Source organism: Mus caroli, chromosome 11 (genome assembly GCF_900094665.2).
Source record: "Mus caroli chromosome 11, CAROLI_EIJ_v1.1, whole genome shotgun sequence".
NCBI lineage: Eukaryota > Metazoa > Chordata > Mammalia > Rodentia > Muridae > Mus > Mus caroli.
Genome location: NC_034580.1, coordinates 1,605,365 through 1,624,970, shown reverse-complemented (window position 1 = coordinate 1,624,970; position 19,606 = coordinate 1,605,365). Strand labels below are relative to the sequence as shown.

General features: G+C 49.7%; 1 protein-coding gene across 2 annotated transcripts in view; it reads left to right on the top strand.

The window, feature by feature from the left end:
• Nf2 (neurofibromin 2) overlaps window positions 1-13,409 on the top strand; it is an 84,326-nt gene extending 70,917 nt beyond the window's left edge. The window contains exons 16-17 of one of the 2 annotated variants that reach the window (XM_021178374.2): window positions 1,146-1,205; window positions 12,687-13,409. In XM_021178374.2, coding sequence (XP_021034033.1) covers window positions 1,146-1,181 — 36 coding nt within the window. In that variant the 3' untranslated portion in view covers window positions 1,182-1,205; window positions 12,687-13,409. The remainder of the gene's footprint in view (window positions 1-1,145; window positions 1,206-12,686) is intronic. The other variant, XM_021178373.2, reaches the window with a different exon arrangement.
• The last annotated feature ends 6,197 nt before the right edge of the window (window positions 13,410-19,606 follow it).

Here is a 19,606-nt window from a genome sequence, read left to right as displayed (position 1 = left end):
CAGAGTCCCATTTTTCTCTCCTGATATTTAGAGTTCTCATCATTTTCGGGGTTTAGAAGTTACTAAGTACTCATTATCAGCCCGAGAATGTGTAGATCTCAGATCTGGGCAAAGCAGAAAGATCTTCTGGGCAGGGAAAGCTCTGCTTTTAGCTGATCACCCCTATAAACAGGGGTTGTAAAGGGATTGGTGTGGCGGCACACGGTGGTAATGCTAGCATTCAGGAGGCAGAGGCAGGAGGATTGCAAGTTTAAGGCCAGGCTGGGCTACAGAATAAGGCCCTGACTCCCTTTCCTTGAGATTGGATGGTAGTTGATATAGTTAAGTTTCACTCTTTATTCCAGTGTGTAAAGCAGTCTCCACACTCAGGAGGCAGAGGCAGGTGGATTTTTGAGTTCGAGGCCAGCCTGGTCTACAAAATGAGTTCCAGGACAGCCAGGGATACAGAGAAACCCTGTCTCGAAAGAAAAAAAAAAAAAAAAAGCAGTCTCCAGCTCAAGGACTGTCTCTGTTTTCAGTGATTAAGTTGTCACTGAACATCCTAAGAAGCCTAAGTCTCCCTGCCGACTCTGATGTATAGTTGGGAGTTCTACTTCTGCTTAGCCCTTCACAGTGGACAGCAAGTAGAGAAGGTATCACAGCACTCCGCACCCTCTTCCCTCTGGCTCCTGTTGTCCTCTGGGTTTCTTGTTTCAAACAAAATGGTTAAATGTCAGAGGGGAGTTTAAAACCAGGCATGGTGACCCACAGAACTCAGGAGGAGGAGGCAGGAGGATTAAAGGTCATTTTGGACTGCAACAAAAATTCATGTCCAGCCTGTGTTATATAAGACCCTGTCTCATAAAGGGGGCAGGGGAGATGGGGGTAAAGAGGAGGCTCTTAAGCTAAAATGTGATTGGGCTAGTGAGCCTGTCAGCCCCCTCATCCTGCCTCCTTGTCACCTGGCATCCTGAGCAGTCTCCTGTGCCACTGCTGCTGTGGAGAACTGGGCTCTCAGCTGAAAACCAGAGAGGCCACTGTTCAAACTGTTTCGCAGTACACTTGAGGTCACTGTCTCTATTTCTGAGCATTTTGCAAATGGCACATGTGGCATTTTGATTTCACAGGGTATGTCTTTGTTTTTTCATTTTATTTTGCTCATTTAGCCTCAAGCCCAAGGCAGAAGACCCATCTGCATTTGAGTCCTCACAGTAGGCTATTCCCAGGTATTCTGTCTGTGCTGCTAACCCATGCATGAGCTTGCCTGTCTCTGTCCTCGGGCCACGCAGAGCCCTCCTGAGGGCAGGGAAGCCTGGGGCCTGGCCACAGCATGCTTTGAGGGTGAGAGCAGCTGTCCACCCTGGGGGGGGTGCCCAGACCAGCCTCCAGGGCCTAGAAGACTGCCTCACTCTGAAGAGCATGCTGTGGGGCTGCAGGACCAGTTGCTTGGTTTACCTTATGTCACTGGTTGGGTTGGGGAAAGTCATGGCTCCCTTTCCAGTCAAATCTAAGTCCTTTGTCTTCTTGGTGGTATACTCCTTTGATAGATACCTCTAGCATGGAAGTGGGAATCAGTTCTGATGCTTTTAAGACTGATGCCTCTTGTTCAAGATCACTCCTATCCTGTAGCGGTACACTCTGCAGACTTATCACAGCTGGTAGCTTCTGGGTGTGGGTCACTCATTCTCATTTTTTCCTCAAGCCTTCTGTTCTCTGCACACCCCTTTTCTTTCCTAGGGCAGCAAACAGAACACTGGTGCATCTTTAAGCCAGTTGCAGTGAGTTGGCTGTCCCATGGCTGCTCTAAAGGCCACTTTGGCTTCTGTCCCCCTACCGCATGGAAGGAGCGATGCATGGACAGGCTCATCTGCAACTGTCCCATTGCAGACACCCAGGAGATGAGTTAGCAGCATTTGTGTTGAGTCAACTAATTAAAGCCTTACAGATTATTCTTTCAATATGCCCAGGCAGTACAAGATTATCATGCCTAATACTTAAATGTTACGGTCCTTCCATTACTGCTTGATCCCCAGTCATACCCATGTCAGCATGCCTCTGACACTTCTGACAAAGGAATAGGCTATGTCCTTAGCATCCTCACTGCAGTCAGGTAAAGAAACTCTGAGCCTTCTGCCCAGGACATTTCTGTTTGCTCAGTGTCCCACAGAAGGTTAGCTGTGAAGTCCCAGGTACATCTTTCATCAGGTAAATGAGTTCGCAGAGGCCCCAGGAGAGCCTGCCTGAGTGAATGCACTTCTTTTTTCAGCTTCATGCCCACTTTGGTTCTGCTACCCTGACATCATGCAGTGTGTGCTCTAAACGGGACATTGGAAAGGTGAATCTCTGCCCACGTGGTGACCCAAGTGGATCTGTGGTGCTTCGTGCACTCTGGTCAGTGCAGGGCACACGGAAAACCTTGCTGTGTCTTACCTCATGCATCAGATGCTCCCTGCGTATAATTAGGCAATTTCATTACAATGTGGGTTCATCTTTTGTTGTGTGATATAGAAGGTTTGTATTCTTCAGGGACCTAAGTTTGATCGTCAGTCCTCACGGAGTTGTTATAGACGAGAGGTTTCCTCTTTAGTCATCTTTGTATTGTTTCTAGACCTAGTGCCTCATCATGCCAAGTGCCCAATGACAGATTGAGTACACAGTGCGGGGTCTGTAAGTTTGTATTACCCAGTGGCATCACAGCCAGCTTAGTCTATGATTTTCCCTTAGTGATAAGGTCATCTACCAACACACCTCTCACTGCATGGCCCAATCATCAAGTAGTGAGTGACTGTATTTGGAAACATTTGTTTGTTTGTTTGTTCATTCATTCACTCACATGAATGCCTTAATGTGATAGTTGTTTTCAAAACAGATTGCTAAGCTGTATTTAATTAAGAATTCTGATAACCAAGGTTACTAAAAGCAAGAACTTGTCTTTCAATATGATGCAAGTTCCTCTCAGCAATTTTAAACTAAATACTGGTGGATTTCGCTGTCTGAGGAATGTTTCATTTACTTAGGTAGTGGCGGTCTCTATGGCTAGTGGCCAGTGCTCATGACTGATGGTTACCTTCCTGTGTAGAGGTGGCTCTCAAGTCATTCCCACCACTGTCTGAACCATTGCTAGCCTAGCAGAAAAGTGTCCCTTCTGGCTTTGGAAGTGTGTGTATCTATTGGTCAAGGGAGGAGCTCCATTTTGACATTGGGGATGAGAGATTGCTTAGAGAGGGTTTCTCTTGCTGTGAAGAGACTCCATGACCATGGCAATTCATAGGAAGCATTTAATTGGGGCTGGCTTACTTTCAGAGGTTTAGTTTAGTTCATAATCATTGTAGCAGGAAGCATGGTGATACACAGGCAGACATGGTGCCGGAGATGTACCTGAGAGTTGTACATTTCAGAAGACAGTACTGGGCCTGGCTTGAGCATTTAAAACTCTAAATGCCTACCCCCAGTGACATACTTCCTCCAACAAGGCCAACTTCCTCCTAATGCCAGATTCTCTGGAATCAGAGTCACAGATGGTTGTGACCCACCGTGTGGGTGCTGGGAATTGAACCCTGGTCTTCTGGAAAAGCAACCAGTATTCTTAAGCACTGAGCCATCTCTCCAGCCTTTGATTTTTTTGCTTTCTTAGGAGACAAAATTCTTAGCTAGGTGGTGATGGCACACACCTTTAAACTCAGCATCCCAGAGGCAGGGGCAGGCAGATCTTTGGGGGTGGGTGGGCAGGGTATGAATGAGAACTCTTACCTGTAAAGAATTAATCATGGATAAATCAAGCCTGGTAATAGCTCACATCTATAAACCAACTTCTTAAGAAACTGAGGCAAGAGGACCACAAGTTCAAGGACAGCATTAGTAACAGAGCAGGATAAGGAAAGGGGACAGTGGAAGAGTGCTTGCTAGCATGCATGAGGCCGTGCATTAGATCCCAGCAGAACAGGCATCAGAAACATTCTGCCACGCGCAGTGCCTGAGCAAGTGTCAGGACTTGGCTAGGACTATACAGTGAGACCCTGTCTCAAATCCTCCACCTCCCTCCTCCTCCTTCTCCTCTCTCCCACCCCCAGGATTGTTGTGAGGTTAAATGAAGGAAGTCACGTGAGACACTTAGTGCATAGTGAGGGTTTAACGACATGAAAAGCATGATGAGGGAGGAAGGAGGAATCATGGGCTGCGCTACCTGGCTTTAAGCCTACAACTGGCAGTGAGCATTAGGTGTGTTGAGTGACATGATGGAAGTGAAAAAACTAGCTTTTCTGGCTCCTCCAGTTCACTTTGGACCTGCAAGGTAATGGGTTTTTGTTTTTGTTGTTGTTATGCTTTTTTTTTTTCTCCTGCTGATCTGATGTCCCTACATTTTCCACTTTTCCCAGTTGGTGATCAGTACAGCTGGTGTGGCAGGACAGTCAGCAAGCTGCTCTGGGGAACCAGGATTGGCTTCATTCTCAGGGGGAGTGACACATGTTCCCTGCATCTGAGCCCTGAGTTACAGAGTGAACCCAGCAATCCAGCTGAGTGAGCACACAGGGCTCACTTCAGAGTTTGCACTTCAGAGCCGTGGTGTGCTGGTGACAGTGATAGCCAGGTGTGAGTTAGCTCAGCCACCATACTCTAGAGGTGAAAACATCTTGGAGCAGGCACACTTCAGGACCATCCTGTCATTCTCTCAAGGTTCTTTAATTGTTTATTTTTACTTTTTATGCATCGGTGTTTTGGTTCCATGTATGTCTGTTGAGGGCATCGATCCCCTAGAACTGGAGTTACAGTTGTGAGCTGCCATGTGGATGTGTGCTGGGAATTGAGCCCCAGCCCTCTGGGGGAACAGCCACCACTCTTAATCGCAGAGGCATCTCTCCAGACCTCCCTCAACATTGTTAATTCAGTCAAGAGCCAGCCAACAGTCATCACTTTCCTGCTATAACCTCCAGCAGAGCAGAGGGTTTCAACGGATGGGAAATTTTTTTTTTTTTTAAGATTTATTTATTATATGACACTGTAGCTGTCTTCAGACACTCCAGAAGAGGGCATCAGATTTCATTACGGATGGTTGTGAGCCACCATGTGGTTGCTGGGATTTGAACTCCGGACCTTTGGAAGAGCAGTCGGGTGCTCTTACCCACTGAGCCATCTCACCAGCCCCAACGGATGGGAAATTATGAGGGTTGTGGAGGAGCAGGAGAGGCAGAGCTTTGACGTTCATGGGGAGCCTGGCTGCCTCTCCTGGATCAGGAAGACAGAAAAGTCTAATGTCATCTTCAATTTCTGGAGAGTCCCCTTGGAGATTCAGGGCTTGTGAAATGAAATAGAATATCTCGGGCACCTGGAGGAGTGATAAATCACAGGGACTCACTGAATATGCCTGAAAGGTATCTTCCTCAATTAAAACAAGTAACCAGGGCCTCCCTGGTTACCTCTAGTGTGCATGGCCAGTCTCAGAGATTGCTGCGAAAAAGTTTAATGCACAGTTCATTGTCTTCATTGTAAACCTGTGGGCTGAGTGACCCTGACTGCTTTAGAAATCAGGCATTATCTGATATGACATTCTCAGTCCTGACATAAAAGCCAGCATACTGGCTCCCCAGATTCCAAGACCATTCTTTATTGCAGTAGGGGAAGAGGAGGAGAGGACTGGGGTGGGAGCAGCAGTGAGGCCAGATGTGAGCACAGAACACCCAGAAGGAACTACATTGATCCAGGACCCTTTCAGATCCCAGGCTCCATGGAAGCACACGGAAGCCTTAAGAGCTGGTCTGTTTTGTTGTTTTGTCTTTTGAGACAGGATTTCTCTGTGTAGCCCTGGCTATCCTGGAACTCACTCTGTAGGCCAGGCTGGCCTTGAACTCACAGAGATCCACTTGCCTCTCCCTCCTGAGTGCTGGGGTTAAAAGTCATGATCACCACTCCTGGCATGAGAGCTGGTCTGAAAAGAGGTCCTCTTCGGGCTGAAGTGATGGCTCAGCATTGAAGAGTACTGACTGCTGGTTCAGAGGACCCAGATTTGTTTTCCAGCACCTACATGGTGGCTCAAAACCATCTGTAACCACAGCTCCAGAAGGTAGGACATCCTCTTCAGACTTCCTTGGGCACCAGGCACATATATAGTACAAAGACACACATACAGGCTAAACATTCATATATGTCAAGTAAGATTTAAAGAGAGAGTCCTTTTCTTGGTTGCCATCCTGTGGGCTCACTCCGAAAAGCCATTCCTAACACATATGAGTTTCCAAGGGTCCTGTGGCTGCTGAGGGCTCTGGGTTTCTTGCTCTTTTCTGGTAGATCCAGCTAGAAGGGTCAGCCAGCCACTGTCTCACACTACAGGGTGAGGAAGCTTTCCACTGCAAAGAGTTTTGCTTTGGGAAGTGTTGCGCCTGTAAGCCCTGCCTTGTGGCCTAGATGTTTTATGGCCATTTGAAAGTGCCTGTGGCCATTATTGGGCCTTATTTGATGCAGTAAAACATTCCATTTGGCCCCTTGGCTCTGAAGATATGTTTCATTTCAGCACAGCGCTCCCAGGGCACCTGATTTGTTGCTGCAACAGTGGGAGGGAAAAGCTGGGATGCAAACTCATTCTGCAGGCTCCAGGTTCTGTTCTTATGAGACTTGCTGTGATTTCTCTTTGGAGATTGGCAGTTTAAAAGAAGCATCAGTATATATCCGAACCTTTCTTAAGGCCCAGAGTGCTTGGTAGATCACATTTGGCCTCCACCTGCCCAGTGAGGTGAATCAGGCCGATGAGTTCATTTGTTAGGTGGAAGAACGGTAACAATAGACCCTTCCAGCATCCTAGGGCAGCAGAGACACAGGCAGACATTTGTAGGCACGGTGCTGCCGCATTAGGTCCCTAAGGATTAATACAGATCGATTCCCTGTAGATTTCCTGGGCAAATTTCCCCATAAAGGAATTGGATTTGTTTATTGGCATGGAGTTGCCCTCTCATTTCACTTCTGTTTAGGGATATGCATGTGGACCGCTCTCTATGCACGCATCATGAAGACTGCATTTGGGTGCAAGACATTACTACCAAGACTACAGGAAGCTTAACGTGCTCAGCTTATAGTGGTGCCTCCCTTTGTTGGCGCTTCCACCTTGGCTCCGTGCAGCTTTAGGAGGGGGTAAATGTTTATTGTACCCCAAACAAAGATCATGTTGAGTTTGCTGGTGCTGGCTCTAACTGTCACCTTTCTGCTCCGGAGTCTGCTTGTTCCCTGCAGATCCTCGTGCCAGAGAATCTGCATGTCCTTTTCTATCTCCACCCTCCCCCGCTCCTCCATTTTCAATATGTACTGGTGACGAGGAAGTATAACATGATTTTAGGGCTTGCATTTCAATTCCACTGCATTTTTATGGGACAAGCTGAGTCTCAGCACTGGGAGTTATTAGGTTAGTATCTAAAATGGGTTTGGCACTGTGGGTCTTATTATTTAAAATGAACTAGGCAGCCCCCTCCCACCTGCATCTTCTCCCTGGGGATGAGTGGATTGAGGCGAGGCCCCCAGGGATTAGTGTAAGGAATCCTGGTGCCCTGATTAGTTTTGTTCTTTCAGCTTAACTGTAGAGCTGCTTTTCTCCCCACTGACAACCAAAGTGGTGCTGTCCTGTCCGCCTCTCCACTCCCTTTTGCATTAGGACAAGATTGTCACAATACAGCCTTGTGAATCAATTTCCTTTCTGTGCTGATGAAAGTGTAATTCATTCTTAATCAAGCAGCCTTGCTGCTGCAGGATTCATGCTGGAATATATTTTGTTACCCTTCTATCACTCTGGGAAAATGTTCCCCCAAAAGGACTTTTGGAGGAGAGATGGGGAGAGTCAGCAGTCTGCCATCTCACAGTGGGTTTTCCAGCAGGGGGCGCTCTTGGAGTCAATGTTGGAAGCACCCTAGTAGTTAGACTCCAAAGTCCTAGGCCATCAGATGGCAACACTGGTCATAGGTACCTTCTGGACTTGTGGCCCGCCAGCCCCGGAGCTGTTTCCCAGGAGCATCCTGATGGAGTCCATGTCTTACAGTGAGCAGGAGACAGCTCAGTCTGCAGATCCACGCACCGAGAGAGATGAGCGCAAACCAGCTGGGTGGCAGGGCCTTTCTGAAGGCTTTTGTTGTTGCTTTGTTTTGTTTGAAACAGGGTGGCCTGAGACTCAACGATCTTTCTGTCTTTACCTTTCTAGTGCTGATATTTAAAGGTTCCCTCCAGCATATCTGGCAAATCTCTTTTTCTTCTTATATTTAGTTTATTTGCAGTGATGGGAATTGAACCGTAGGCCTTGTACATGCTAGACAAGTGCTGACCACTGACCCAGCCCCATTTTTTTTTTTAGGACAGTGTGTCTACTGTCTAACCTTGGATGAACAATTTAGAATGCACCCGTCTCAGCCTCCTTAATGCTGGAATTATAGGCATGTGCCTGCCTTAGCTTCTTGTCTTTTGTTCATTTGTTTGGTTTGGTATTTAAAATAGGGCCTTGCTGTGTAGTTCTGGCTGGCCTGGCATTCTCTATGCCAGCCTGGCCTCAAACCTGCTGTACTATGCTGCCTCTGCCTCCCAAGTACTGGGAATGCAGGTATGTAGGCCTGTCCTATTATGGAAACAGATGTATCTCCCAAATCCAAACTTGTTTAGATTTGCTGGTTTGTCCATTTTTGTCATTTAATGCATAGTTTGGGGAGCAGGGAGCAGAGGGCTTGCTTTACTAAATGGCTTCTGTCCTCCCTTCTACAGCCTGGTCATTTGTGGCTAGGAGGAAAGGAGGGTCTTCCAGGGGCTGTCTGTATATGCTGAGGAGGGAAGGAAGGTCAGAGGCCCTTATGATTAAAACAAAGCCACATAGATCTGCTGCAGAGAAAGAAAAGGAAGTTGGTCTCTTCAGATTAGAGTTGGATTAGTGACAGCCTCGAACAGCAGGCTCATTCAAGAGAGAACTGAATTCCTCCTGTATTATTCACAGGGCTGGTTCTAATCAGATGTGAAGAGACAGCTGGAAGAGAGCAGCAGGTCAGCCTAGTGCCTAGTGAGGAGGCTGCATGTTCTTTTAGTCATCTTTCGGGAGGAAGCTGGCAGGAACCCATTGGATTGAGCACTCTGAGCAGGTTCCTCGTGGCTTCTAGCCTTCCCAGAGGAGCAAGGCCTGACTGTCCAGATGCCTGTGTTGACCTTGTCTGGATCCAATGTGAGTTTTGAAGGTCTATGCATAGCAGAGTGTAGCAAAGTGGCCACTGGTCAGCATGAGCTCAGCTAGCTTGTTCATGGATTCAGGTAGGGACACCAGACCTAGGCAGGCCCCAGAATTGGCCCAGCATGGTACATGGGGCCTGGTGGCATCTCCATGTCATGAGCATGTCAGTCTCACTGCCTGATGGAATACAGGACTCTCCTTGTCCAGTCTAGCCTCCCAGGTATCTTAGTGGTGTGAGCAGAGCCTGCACTCAACATTAAAGGAGTCTGCCTCCACAGCCACAGGGGTACCGTACCCCACATTCAGATGATGCAGCTTCACAGCCAAAAACACACGTGAACAAACACTTTGAGATTCTGCACCTCACAATTAAGGGATCCACCTCCATAACCAAAGGGTGCACGTGAACATCGTGGCTGGGATTCTTTTAGAGACTGGGCTCTTTGGTTGGTTGGGTTTTTTTGAGACAGGGTTTCTCTGTATAGCCCTGGCTGTCTTGGAACTCACTCTGTAGAGCAGGCTGGCTCTACAGTGAGATCCGCCTGCCTCTGCCTCCCAAGTGCTGGCATTAAAGGTATGCACTACCATGCCCCACCCCCTCGCTGAGGCTGGAATCTTAGTGGAATTGTCTCCATAGCACTCTCTGCATCTTACAGAGGCGTTGCTGTGCTGTGTGCATAGAGATCCAGTCCTGTCACTGGGCAACAGGGCAGCCCAAGTGTTGTGGGCTCGTGGATATAAGTCTCTCATAAGAAACCCAGGGCGTTTGTTGAAGGGCTCACCATGTTCCACTTTCTCTAAGCCTGAGAGTTCCTTTCATGGGTACCTCCTGCTTTTGAAACTCTAAGTGTGGAAAGCAGCCTTCTAGAATGATCCTTGCCTATATCAGAGACAACAGGTGGAAATAGATCCCATGGGTCAGCTTCCCCACAGAGTGCCTAGCCAGGAGCACACACGGCCAACAGAATCGAGGAGCAGTGCCCGAGACGAGAGCTTGGGCTCTGAAATGCCTCCGTTGTGGGGCTCAGCGGGTACCTTGAGTGCATACTAAAAAAGGAAGCTCAAGGTTTCTCTCCAAATACCCTTGAATCACTGTCTGCCTCCCTCCTGCATGAGCTCTGCCCTCCAGTCCTGCCAGGAGGAGGGCATTTGATGTCTTAAGATAAAGGATGCTGCTGAGGGAGCAGTCAGAGGTGGCCACTGGAAGCATTCCAGCAGTGGGAAGTGAGCACACACTATAAATCCCTCAGACTTTGGGTTCTCTGATGGAATTAGAAGAACTGCCGAGAACTGCTTGGTAAGGGCATAAGGTAGGATAGTCTCTCAGGCTTCCCTTTGAACTGGGAGGGGACCATAGGAGGCTCTCAGCTACCCTATACAGTGGATTTATGAGCCTTGGGGCCCCTGAAATGCCACTCTCCTGCATAATCTCAGCCTGTACTTCCCTCTGCACTGAGGACAGACCCCCTTCTGGTAAGAGAAGAGATCATCTCTCCTTGCAGTGGAGCACTGGTGAGATTCTGATAGGAGCATCTTTGCACCCTAACAAGCTCATGCTTGAGTACCTGGAATTGGATGTTGCCAAAACCCTCCCCAAGCACCTTGAGGGGACAGCCAACATGCTTGGGTAGTGGATCCAGGAATTCTTGGAGCCAACATTGTTGAAACAGGCAAGAGACTTTCAGAGGCCCCCATTGCCTGGGCGTCCTGCCTGGGGAAGTAGCCAGGCCTCTCAGGTCACTGTCTATCCTGACTCAGAGGCTGGCACAGTGCATGGCCCTTCTGCCTGAATCTTATCCTAACCAGGACTGTTTCCCCTAGGCGGGGTTTGATGCCACCGTTAGGAATGATACCTGATGAGCCCTTGGCGTGAACCAAGTGGGCGTCTAGCATTTTCTCTGCCACCCTATGAGAAAGTGCTGCGTCACCCCGTGTCACCGTTGGTTTATGTTACGCTGTGCCAACATTTCACTGAAAGTGGCTATGGGTATGTCCTGTCCCTGCCTGCAGGCTCCTTATCCCAAGAAACCTCCTGAGGTTGTCCCAGAACTGTGGGGACACCTTTGGATTCAAACCCTTCCCGGAGAGGATTTTGGTCCTAGATCTCTGGTGCCATCTTCTCCTTTACTACCCTTGGTCCCCATCATCACAAAGCACACCCCCACTGGCCCCTCTCTGCTGCTACTGAAGGAGAGACCCAGCCAAATGCAGTTCCCGTCTGGAGGGTGTTTGCCTCTCTCCATTCCTGGCAGAACAAGGCTTCCATGGAGCTTCTGGAATTGATTCTGCCGAAGAAAACAGCTCAGATGCCTCCTTGCATTCAGCTTGTTAGTCAGGAACTTCAAGGCCAAAAGATTTGGCAGGATTTAAAGAGTCGACTCTCAAGCTGTCTCGTTTTGAGCACACTAATGCTGCCTGTCTTTTGATGGTAAAGTGGGCTCACAGTCTCCCTCTCCTGCCCTTTGTAGAGCTTTGGTAAGTACTGTAGACTTTTCAGAATCAGAGACTACCAAAGGTCCAGAGCAGCTAGCCTGTCCCATTGCTTTCCACCAGAGGAGTGAGGTTCAGAGACAGCAGGGGTGTTTACTGAGGCCACACAGCGAGCCGCAATGGAAACAGCCTCGTGTCTCCCATTTAGTTACAACCGTGGCTCATTTCTCATCAGTCCACTCAATAAACATAATCTGTTCTCCCACTCAGAGCTGAGCACTAAGGTGAACATTTGGGGCAAGTGCAGATGGACAGTGTGCAGTTGCTGACACACACAATCCTTTCTGGGGCTCCATCAAGAACATATAATCTTGCCCCAAGGGCACCAGTTCAGGAGCAGCTTGAAATAGGTGCCTATGCCAGATGCTTCTATCTGAGGAGAGACTGGAAGACAGCCCCAGGGTCAGGAACTTGGGGAGGCATATCTGCCTCTGCTCCCTTCTCCATGTTCCCAGGCCAGACCTTCTTGGTGGTATCCTCCTGACCTGCCAGGTACTGCCCAGTACACCTGTCCTACTCCAGCCTGGCATGCCTAGAAGGAGAGTCTGGTCTCTCAGCTTCCAGGCCATGGGCAAGTCAGCTTTGGAGTCACCCAGAAGTAGGAGCAGAGAGAACAAACTTCATCTGACACAGGCCTGCTTTGCCTGAGGCCATGTTGCCCTGCCCTAAGTGGAGCCAAGCCTGGGCCTCAGCCCAGAGAATTGGTGCAGTACAGACAGCAGCATGAGAGTTGGCGGTTCAGAGCCAGAGAAACATGAGAGCCACAAACTAGACTCGCTCTGGGAAAAGGTTGATAGGCACGTTCTCTGCTGACATGTGTCTGTCCACCAGCTTTCCTTTCTGACATGTCATCTGTCATTTTGCATTTGAATCCTGGAATAAATCTGAACCCTCATCTGGGCTTGACTACTAGGATCTTGAGCATCTACTGGGCAGGTTTCTCTTGTCACCCAAGCCACCGTTGAGGTCATTCCCTGCAGCAGGATGGGCCGTGCTGTGAGACCCAGTGCTCTTTCAGCTTCTTCTCTTCTTTCTACAGCTCACTCTGCAGAGCGCCAAGTCCCGAGTGGCCTTCTTTGAAGAACTCTAGCAGGTGACCCAGCCACCTCCTGCCACATCTGCTGCTCCTGACACCAACAGGATGGGCCTGACCCCAGAGGAACCATCAGTAGAGGGCTGGCTTGTTTGGGAACTCTTGAGTTGAGGGCCCGTGCCACTCTGACCCTATAGAGAGATTTCTCAATGTGTTCTAGTTCTGGCCTGCATACCGGCATATCTCTCTCTCTCTCTCTCTCTCTCTCTCTCTCTCTCTCTCTCTCTCTCTCTCATATATATATATATATATAAATATTTGTTGTGTGTGGGCTGCCATCCTTCCTGCACCCAAGCACTGTGGTGCAAGTGTCACTGTGCTTGCTGCTGACTTTGGGAATCAGCTGTGGGAGTCCAGTGTGGAAGCTGACTGAAATCTACCATGCAGGTGCTGCCCACTCCCTGACTGGGCTTCTGGTACGGGCCTCCCCTCCACAGCAAGGACTTGGCATGGGATAGAAGTGTGGACTGGCTTAGCTCAGAACCAGCAATGGGGGTTGGGGATTTAGCTCAGTGGTAGAGCGCTTGCCTAGCAAGCGCAAGGCCCTAGGTTCAGTCCTCAGCTCTGGGAAAGAAAAAAAAAAAAAAAGAACCAGCAATGATGGCTCCTTAGCCAGGCTCATCTGAGGCAGTGTAGCTGTCTGACTGGCAGGACAGCTGTGGCTAGGAAGAGGCTTAAGATAGAGGCTGTTGGGAGACACTGCACATGAGCCCATGGTGGGCCAGGAGCTTCCTGGTCACATTCCCATGAGTGCCTGGGAACCCAGCTGTGACCAGGACCTCTGTCTCCTCCCACTCAGCACATGGAACCTCAGAGCCCTGCTACCTGTCCATCGTCCTCTTCAATCCCTAGGCCTCACTGTCATTGTCCTTGGCTTCCCCGGGAACCCAGCAGTGTCATTTTTGTCCTTCCTTTCCTTAGCCTGACAGGTGTCAGGCCACTGACAGTCACACAAGCTAACACTATGGGTTGCCTCTTACCATGCGCCTCACACACTCCATGATTGGGCCTATCTTCTATGTAACTGGGGTCACTACTGTAGCCGATCAGAACCCTTTAAGTCCTACAGAGCAGGTGATCTGCCTCAATCCACAAGCAGATGTATAGTAACTGAGGACAACTGAGCTGAGGGGCTGAGCAAGGGAATGTTCCACAGTACAGTTTGTTTTTGAGGAACTGAGGCACACCACCTTGTTCCCTGGCTGTTATTAGACCACTTTGTCATAGGCAGCCACGCCATGGTCACCTCAGCATCTTTGGGCACCTGGGATAGCACTCTAGTCTGGAACCTAAGGCTGAGGAGAAGGCCTCTGGACTTGACACCCCAATATTTGCCGAGTCTTCCCTGGCTCTGAAGTTAGAGCTGTGTTCTCTGGCCTGAAATTGCTCTCTGACTTTCTTCCTCTCTGTACACTTGATCTGACAATGGCTGTGGGACACGAGACAATGATGCTGGTTTATAAAAATTATGCCAGGCCTTGGCTTTTTCATTTAACTACGCTTTATATCTCAAATTGGGAAATACCAAGCTACATAACCACGTGAGAGCCCTGGTATTTGAGGAATGGTGGGTGTAACCATTTCTTGGAAGGTGAGGTCCAAACCCCACTCAGAAGTACCTCAGCTCCGAGACAGAGAGAGAAAGAGAGAGAGAGAAAGAATGGGTCCCCAGAATGTCTCCAGCCTGCTTTGAGCCTGTAGCTGGTTTCTTACTGGTAGACAATTTTAGAGTCAAAGAGAAGCATCTGAAGTCCAAAGTGAGGCCCAACCCTGGCTCTTCCTAGTTTCAATGGTTTCTGAAACATGGGCAGGGGTACCCTGCTACTGAAACAGCAAGTCACTCTCAGTGCAGGACACTGAGGCCTTGCTCTTGCCTGTGGCTGGTCACATACCCTGACTGGGGCAGTACCTGAGCTACCACAGCACTCTGACCTGAGGTCACTGCCAACCCCTGCTAGACAACACCAGTGGGCTTCACTTACTGCTTTATCGTCTTTTAGACAGGTTTCTCGTGCTCCCATACTTTTCAAAAAGCCCAGAGGCTGACTCCCAGCAACAGTGACTAACCGTTCTTGCCAACAGGGCCAGCCTCAAAGTCCCTAGTACAAGCAGCCTTCACAGAGGACCCAGACTCTCCTAGGTGCCTTAAGGCCAAGCCAGTGCCCATGGGCTTCCATTCCTCTGTTCATGTGAGGCTCCTACCACTCCTATCAGGGCCAGAACATGAAGCTGGTTTTGGGGGTTGGGGGTGATTATAATTTAAGTGATTGTTTTAATAAAAACTCTAAGCTGCTATAGTCTTTCATTGACTTTTTTTGAGCTTTATTGGTTTATGTATATTTTGTATGCATGTGTACATTGTACACTCCTGTTGCCTGCAGAGGTCAGAAGTGTCCGATCTGAAACTGGAAATACAGACAGTTGTGTCTTACCAAAACAATGGAGCTATATAGCCCCAGCCCTCCATTTGTATTAGGTGACATAGATTGCTAGTTCTAACACCCAGAAGTAGCCCGATTTCCTGGGCAGTCAGATCAGGAAGACTACCCTGCATAAACTGGTCATCTTACACTGTTGAAGTCAGTATTTTCCTGACTTTAAAAAGATACCCCAATAGCCCAGATTGTTCACTGACAGCCTGGCATCTCCATCAGCAGAGTGAACTGACAATATTGCCTGATGCTTCCATTGTTCTGAAACACTGTGTAGTCCAGGCTGGACCATCCCTGTTGTCCTCTGCCTGGCATCTTGCTGTGGATGCTGTGTTGTGGTGTTTTTATTCTAGCCTGGGATGTCAGGTGAGTGTTGGAGCTTGATGCTTCCTTGTGGCATTCGCATCCCAGTGCCATGCTGTCCACTGCTGTCATTGTGATCTCCCTCCAGCACTTCCTCCTCTGCCTTGGGTTTCTTGAGTAGGAAGCGCCTGGCAGCTGTCCCACAGGACTGACTGTCCCACCAGCCTTCATGGGGAGAATCAGATTAGGAGTCACCTACGTGTAATGGAGAGCTGGCAGCCCAAGTCTAGAAGGGGAGAAGGTACCGGCAGAACAGTGCTGCAACCTTGTCTGATCTAATCCCTTGCAGACTGGGGGAGAGAAAGTCAACCTCCTTCATTCACTTCTGTCTCCCTACAGACAGCCCAGACATCCTCTCCAGCGAGAGGGCTCTCCCGCCCCTCCCTGCCATGCGGGGCTCCCTGGCAGCCTGTCATTACTGCATTATGACAGGATCCCAAGGCTGCAGTCCCAGCCCAGAGGAAGAAAGCTGCTTCAGCCATCAGTGTAGTAGCAGGGCAGGGCAGTGGGAGCAAATGATGGGAACGTTTATCAGCACAGCAAGGTCTCTGTATGACTCAGAGGACTCCTGCTGCTTCTCGCCTGTTTCCACCGGATGCCCATTTCTCTTTGGAAGAGTGACCCCAGAATAGCACCTGGCCGCCTGCTGCTGGATAGACTTCAGGGCTGCCTCAGAACCCTGAGGTGGGAGCCAGCCTTCCCTTAATCAGTTCTGCCTAGCTAGAGCACTGCCCTTTCCCAAGGCCAGGGTCCTCTGTCACTTCTGTAAAAGTGGTTGGCAATGATACTTTTAGAAGCCTGGGAAGATGAAGAGTGTAAACAGTACTCTAAAGCCACGAGAGGGCTCAGTGGGTAAAGTCACTCGTTAAATTCTGTCTCAGGACCCATGAAGTAGTGGAAGGAGAAAGCCCACTCCTACGATTTGTTCTCTGCCCTCTACCAAATACCACAGCATGAGCATGCCAGGCCCCAATAAATGTGCAATTAAAAAAAAAATTAAAGTATTCCAAAATAAAAAGTTGTTTTGTTGTTGTTGTTTTGGTTTGGTTTTTTGAGACAGGGTTTCTCTGCGTAGCCCTGGCAGTCCTGGAACTCACTCTGTAGACCAGACTGCTCTCAGACTCAGAGATCTGCCTGCCTCTGCCTCCCAGGTGCTAGGATCAAAGGTGTGCACCACCAGTGCCCAGCTGGAATCTTCTTTTATCCACAGCCTCCAGGATTCTGCGGACAAATCTCCTGGCCAAGGAGCGCAAAACCCTTCTTGATTCCCAACCCAAATGGCCTGGGGTCCCACGCCTGCTCAGCACTTTCTAGCCATTTCACCTAGGCAAGCGGGTTTTCCTGTTTTGGAGCTGTCCATGGTACTTTTAACGGGATTATGGAGATAAATGATGCCTAGAGGTTCTAAGCACAGGACCTAAAATAAACGTGGTCACTCCAGGGTGCCAGCTTTCTCTGAATGGTGCCTTCTGGAGAGCTGAGGGCAGAAGGAAGCAGAGAAAAGAGCCAGGATGACCCCAGAGGGAGTCACAGCCCTGAGGCAGCAGGCCTAGCACTGCCCCAGGTGGCCCCACCCCACCCACCTGCACCCCAAGCTTAATGACCTTGCATCTGGCCTGTTTGTCCTCGATGTTTGCCCAGTGCCAGCTGCAGAGCCCACAAGATGATAGATAGCCCGGCCTGGGGCTGCCTGGGAAGGATGTCACTGTACCACATTAACGCTCTCCACTTGGGTCAATAATTTACTGGAGGCTCAGGACAGGAGAGGCTTTGGATGGTCCATGCTCGGCTCTGCAGATAGGGCTCTCAACCCTGTCCATGGCACCTAGGTAGGAAGAACCATGCAGCAGACACTGGAAGGAGTGGCAGTGACCTAATTTTCTCTTATCAGGCATAAGGGAATAGTCTCCACAGAGCCTTGCCTATTTCCAATATAAATAATGTAATTCTCCCCCACACCCCCATTGGGGAGGAAGGGGCAGCCTTTGATCTGAAGGAATTAAGTCAGTAAACAAAAGCAGAGACTGTGGAGGTGTCTTGTGACAGGTACCTGCTGAGCCATTCACCCTCAGAGAGTCAAATTCTAACCTACACTTACTTGTTCAGCACAGATTGGCTCGCTCCAAGTTTCTCTTACCTCTGGGACTCCTGGCACTCACCTCTGGGAGCTAAGCATCAAATGGGGCCCGCTCCACCCTTTTCTTATCAGAGGTCCGGAGTGAATGAGTGAGTTTTCAGTGGAGAGTGATGCTCTGGGAAGCCTGCATGAAAGGCTTGACTGCCCTGGTGCTTGCGACTTAGCCCAGGCCTGAGGCCACAGAAGGCCTGCAGGCTGGGAGGAAAGGCTGACAGAGAAAGCCCCAAGAAGCTGCTAAAGGCTGGCTCTGGTCCCTCCAGCTCTCTGCTTTCGCTGTACAGCCTTGAGTAACTCTTGTCTTCTCTCTGGCCTCCTCACCCTTGACTGAACAAGGTCAGCTTTGCACAAGAACTCTGGGATCCCCTAAGTTTTCAGTTTCACAGACCGGTTCTCCTAGGTGCCATCAAAAGAGTGTCACCATTTGGGAAACTTAAAAAAAGAAAGGAGGTGGACTAGACCCAGGCAGCTTGGCCTGTGTTAAGAATATCCACTTCACCCCATTCTCCCTCCTGGCCCTACATACACTCTTGGGCAGGGGGCCTTAGTGGTCCTCCAGATTAGTGGAGGCCACTGAAGGCTTTCCCAGTGCCCTGCCTCTTGAGTCCCAGCTCCTGTCAGGACAGAGGATAGGGGTGGCAGGAGCTGAGTCTCAGCCTGGCCTGCAATGACAGTCGTTCTGCTTTGAAATCCACGGGGGACCACACCCGCCCGGTCCCCTCCTCCCTCCTCCCAGCCTTCAGCTTCCAGGCTGAGATCCCCAGATCCCTAGGCGGAATCTATTAAGTCCTTCATATTAACCAGCGAAGGGGGAAACAGCCCTCTTTCATCTTAAGCGAATGAATTTGCATTAACACCTGGGGAGCTGTGTTTGCCTTGAGAAAGCCCATTGCTATTCTGGGCTGCATACACCAGCATGGAGCTAGTTGCAGCAGTCTATTCTTTTACTAATACAGCTTTGCTCTCCTCCCTCCTCTTTTCCCATGGAAAGGGGTGAGTGGCAGGGTTCCCCACTCCACATGGGAAGGTCCCTGGATGCCAAGGATGAGAGGCAGGGAGCAGCTCCCAGCGGAGCTGTGTCTTCCTGGGGAAGACTGCTGAGCGCAGCTGCTCTTTGAGATCCTGGTGCAGCCCTACCAGCAACATTCAGCAGGCCCTGTTTGTGCCCAGTCCACACGTAGCTGGGGCCCAGGGCTTAAGGAGACATTGAGAAGGGGATGGGAGAGAGTCGGAACTGGGATAGATGCCAGGAGGTGAGGGCTGCCTACCACTCCAGTGATGCTCATGGGTCTGAACCCCCCACAGAGGTCTCCATGTGGAAGCCACAGCTTTCTTGGGGGACCTGACAGGCTACTGAAGTCAGCCACAAGGCCACTGCTTCTGGCATATGCATAAGGAATGTTGGGTCCCTGATGGGTATGAGTTGGGCAGAGCATTGCAGGTTTTAGACTTGGTGACTGGGTTTCAAGAAGAAAAAGGGGGTACAGTGAAGAATGAATGTCCCCTCTGCTTTTTTTTTTTTTTTTTTTTGAGACAAGGTTTCTCTGTGTAGCTCTGGCTGTCCCTGAACTTGCTCTGTAGACCAGGCTGGCCTGGAACTCATAGGGATCCAACTGTCTCTGTCTCCCAAGTTCTGGGACTAAAGGCATGTGCTGCCACCACCCAGCAGTCTCCCCTCTACTTTTATCTGAGATGGGTTGTCTCGTGCCTCCAAATCTTCAGGGAGCCCCGTTTGCCCCTGCAGCTTCTCTGTCCAGGTTAGGCCAACGAACCATGGAAAAGCAACAGCCCGACTTCAGAGCAAACTCCCATCTCTTCACACTCCCCTGAAATAAGGGACAGGAGGCTGAGCTAGGATTTACTGGGGTAGGGACTGGCTGGAAGGCCAGGGTCCATATGAGGATGGCCTCTCAGTCTCCCATCCTTCTCGTGGTGGC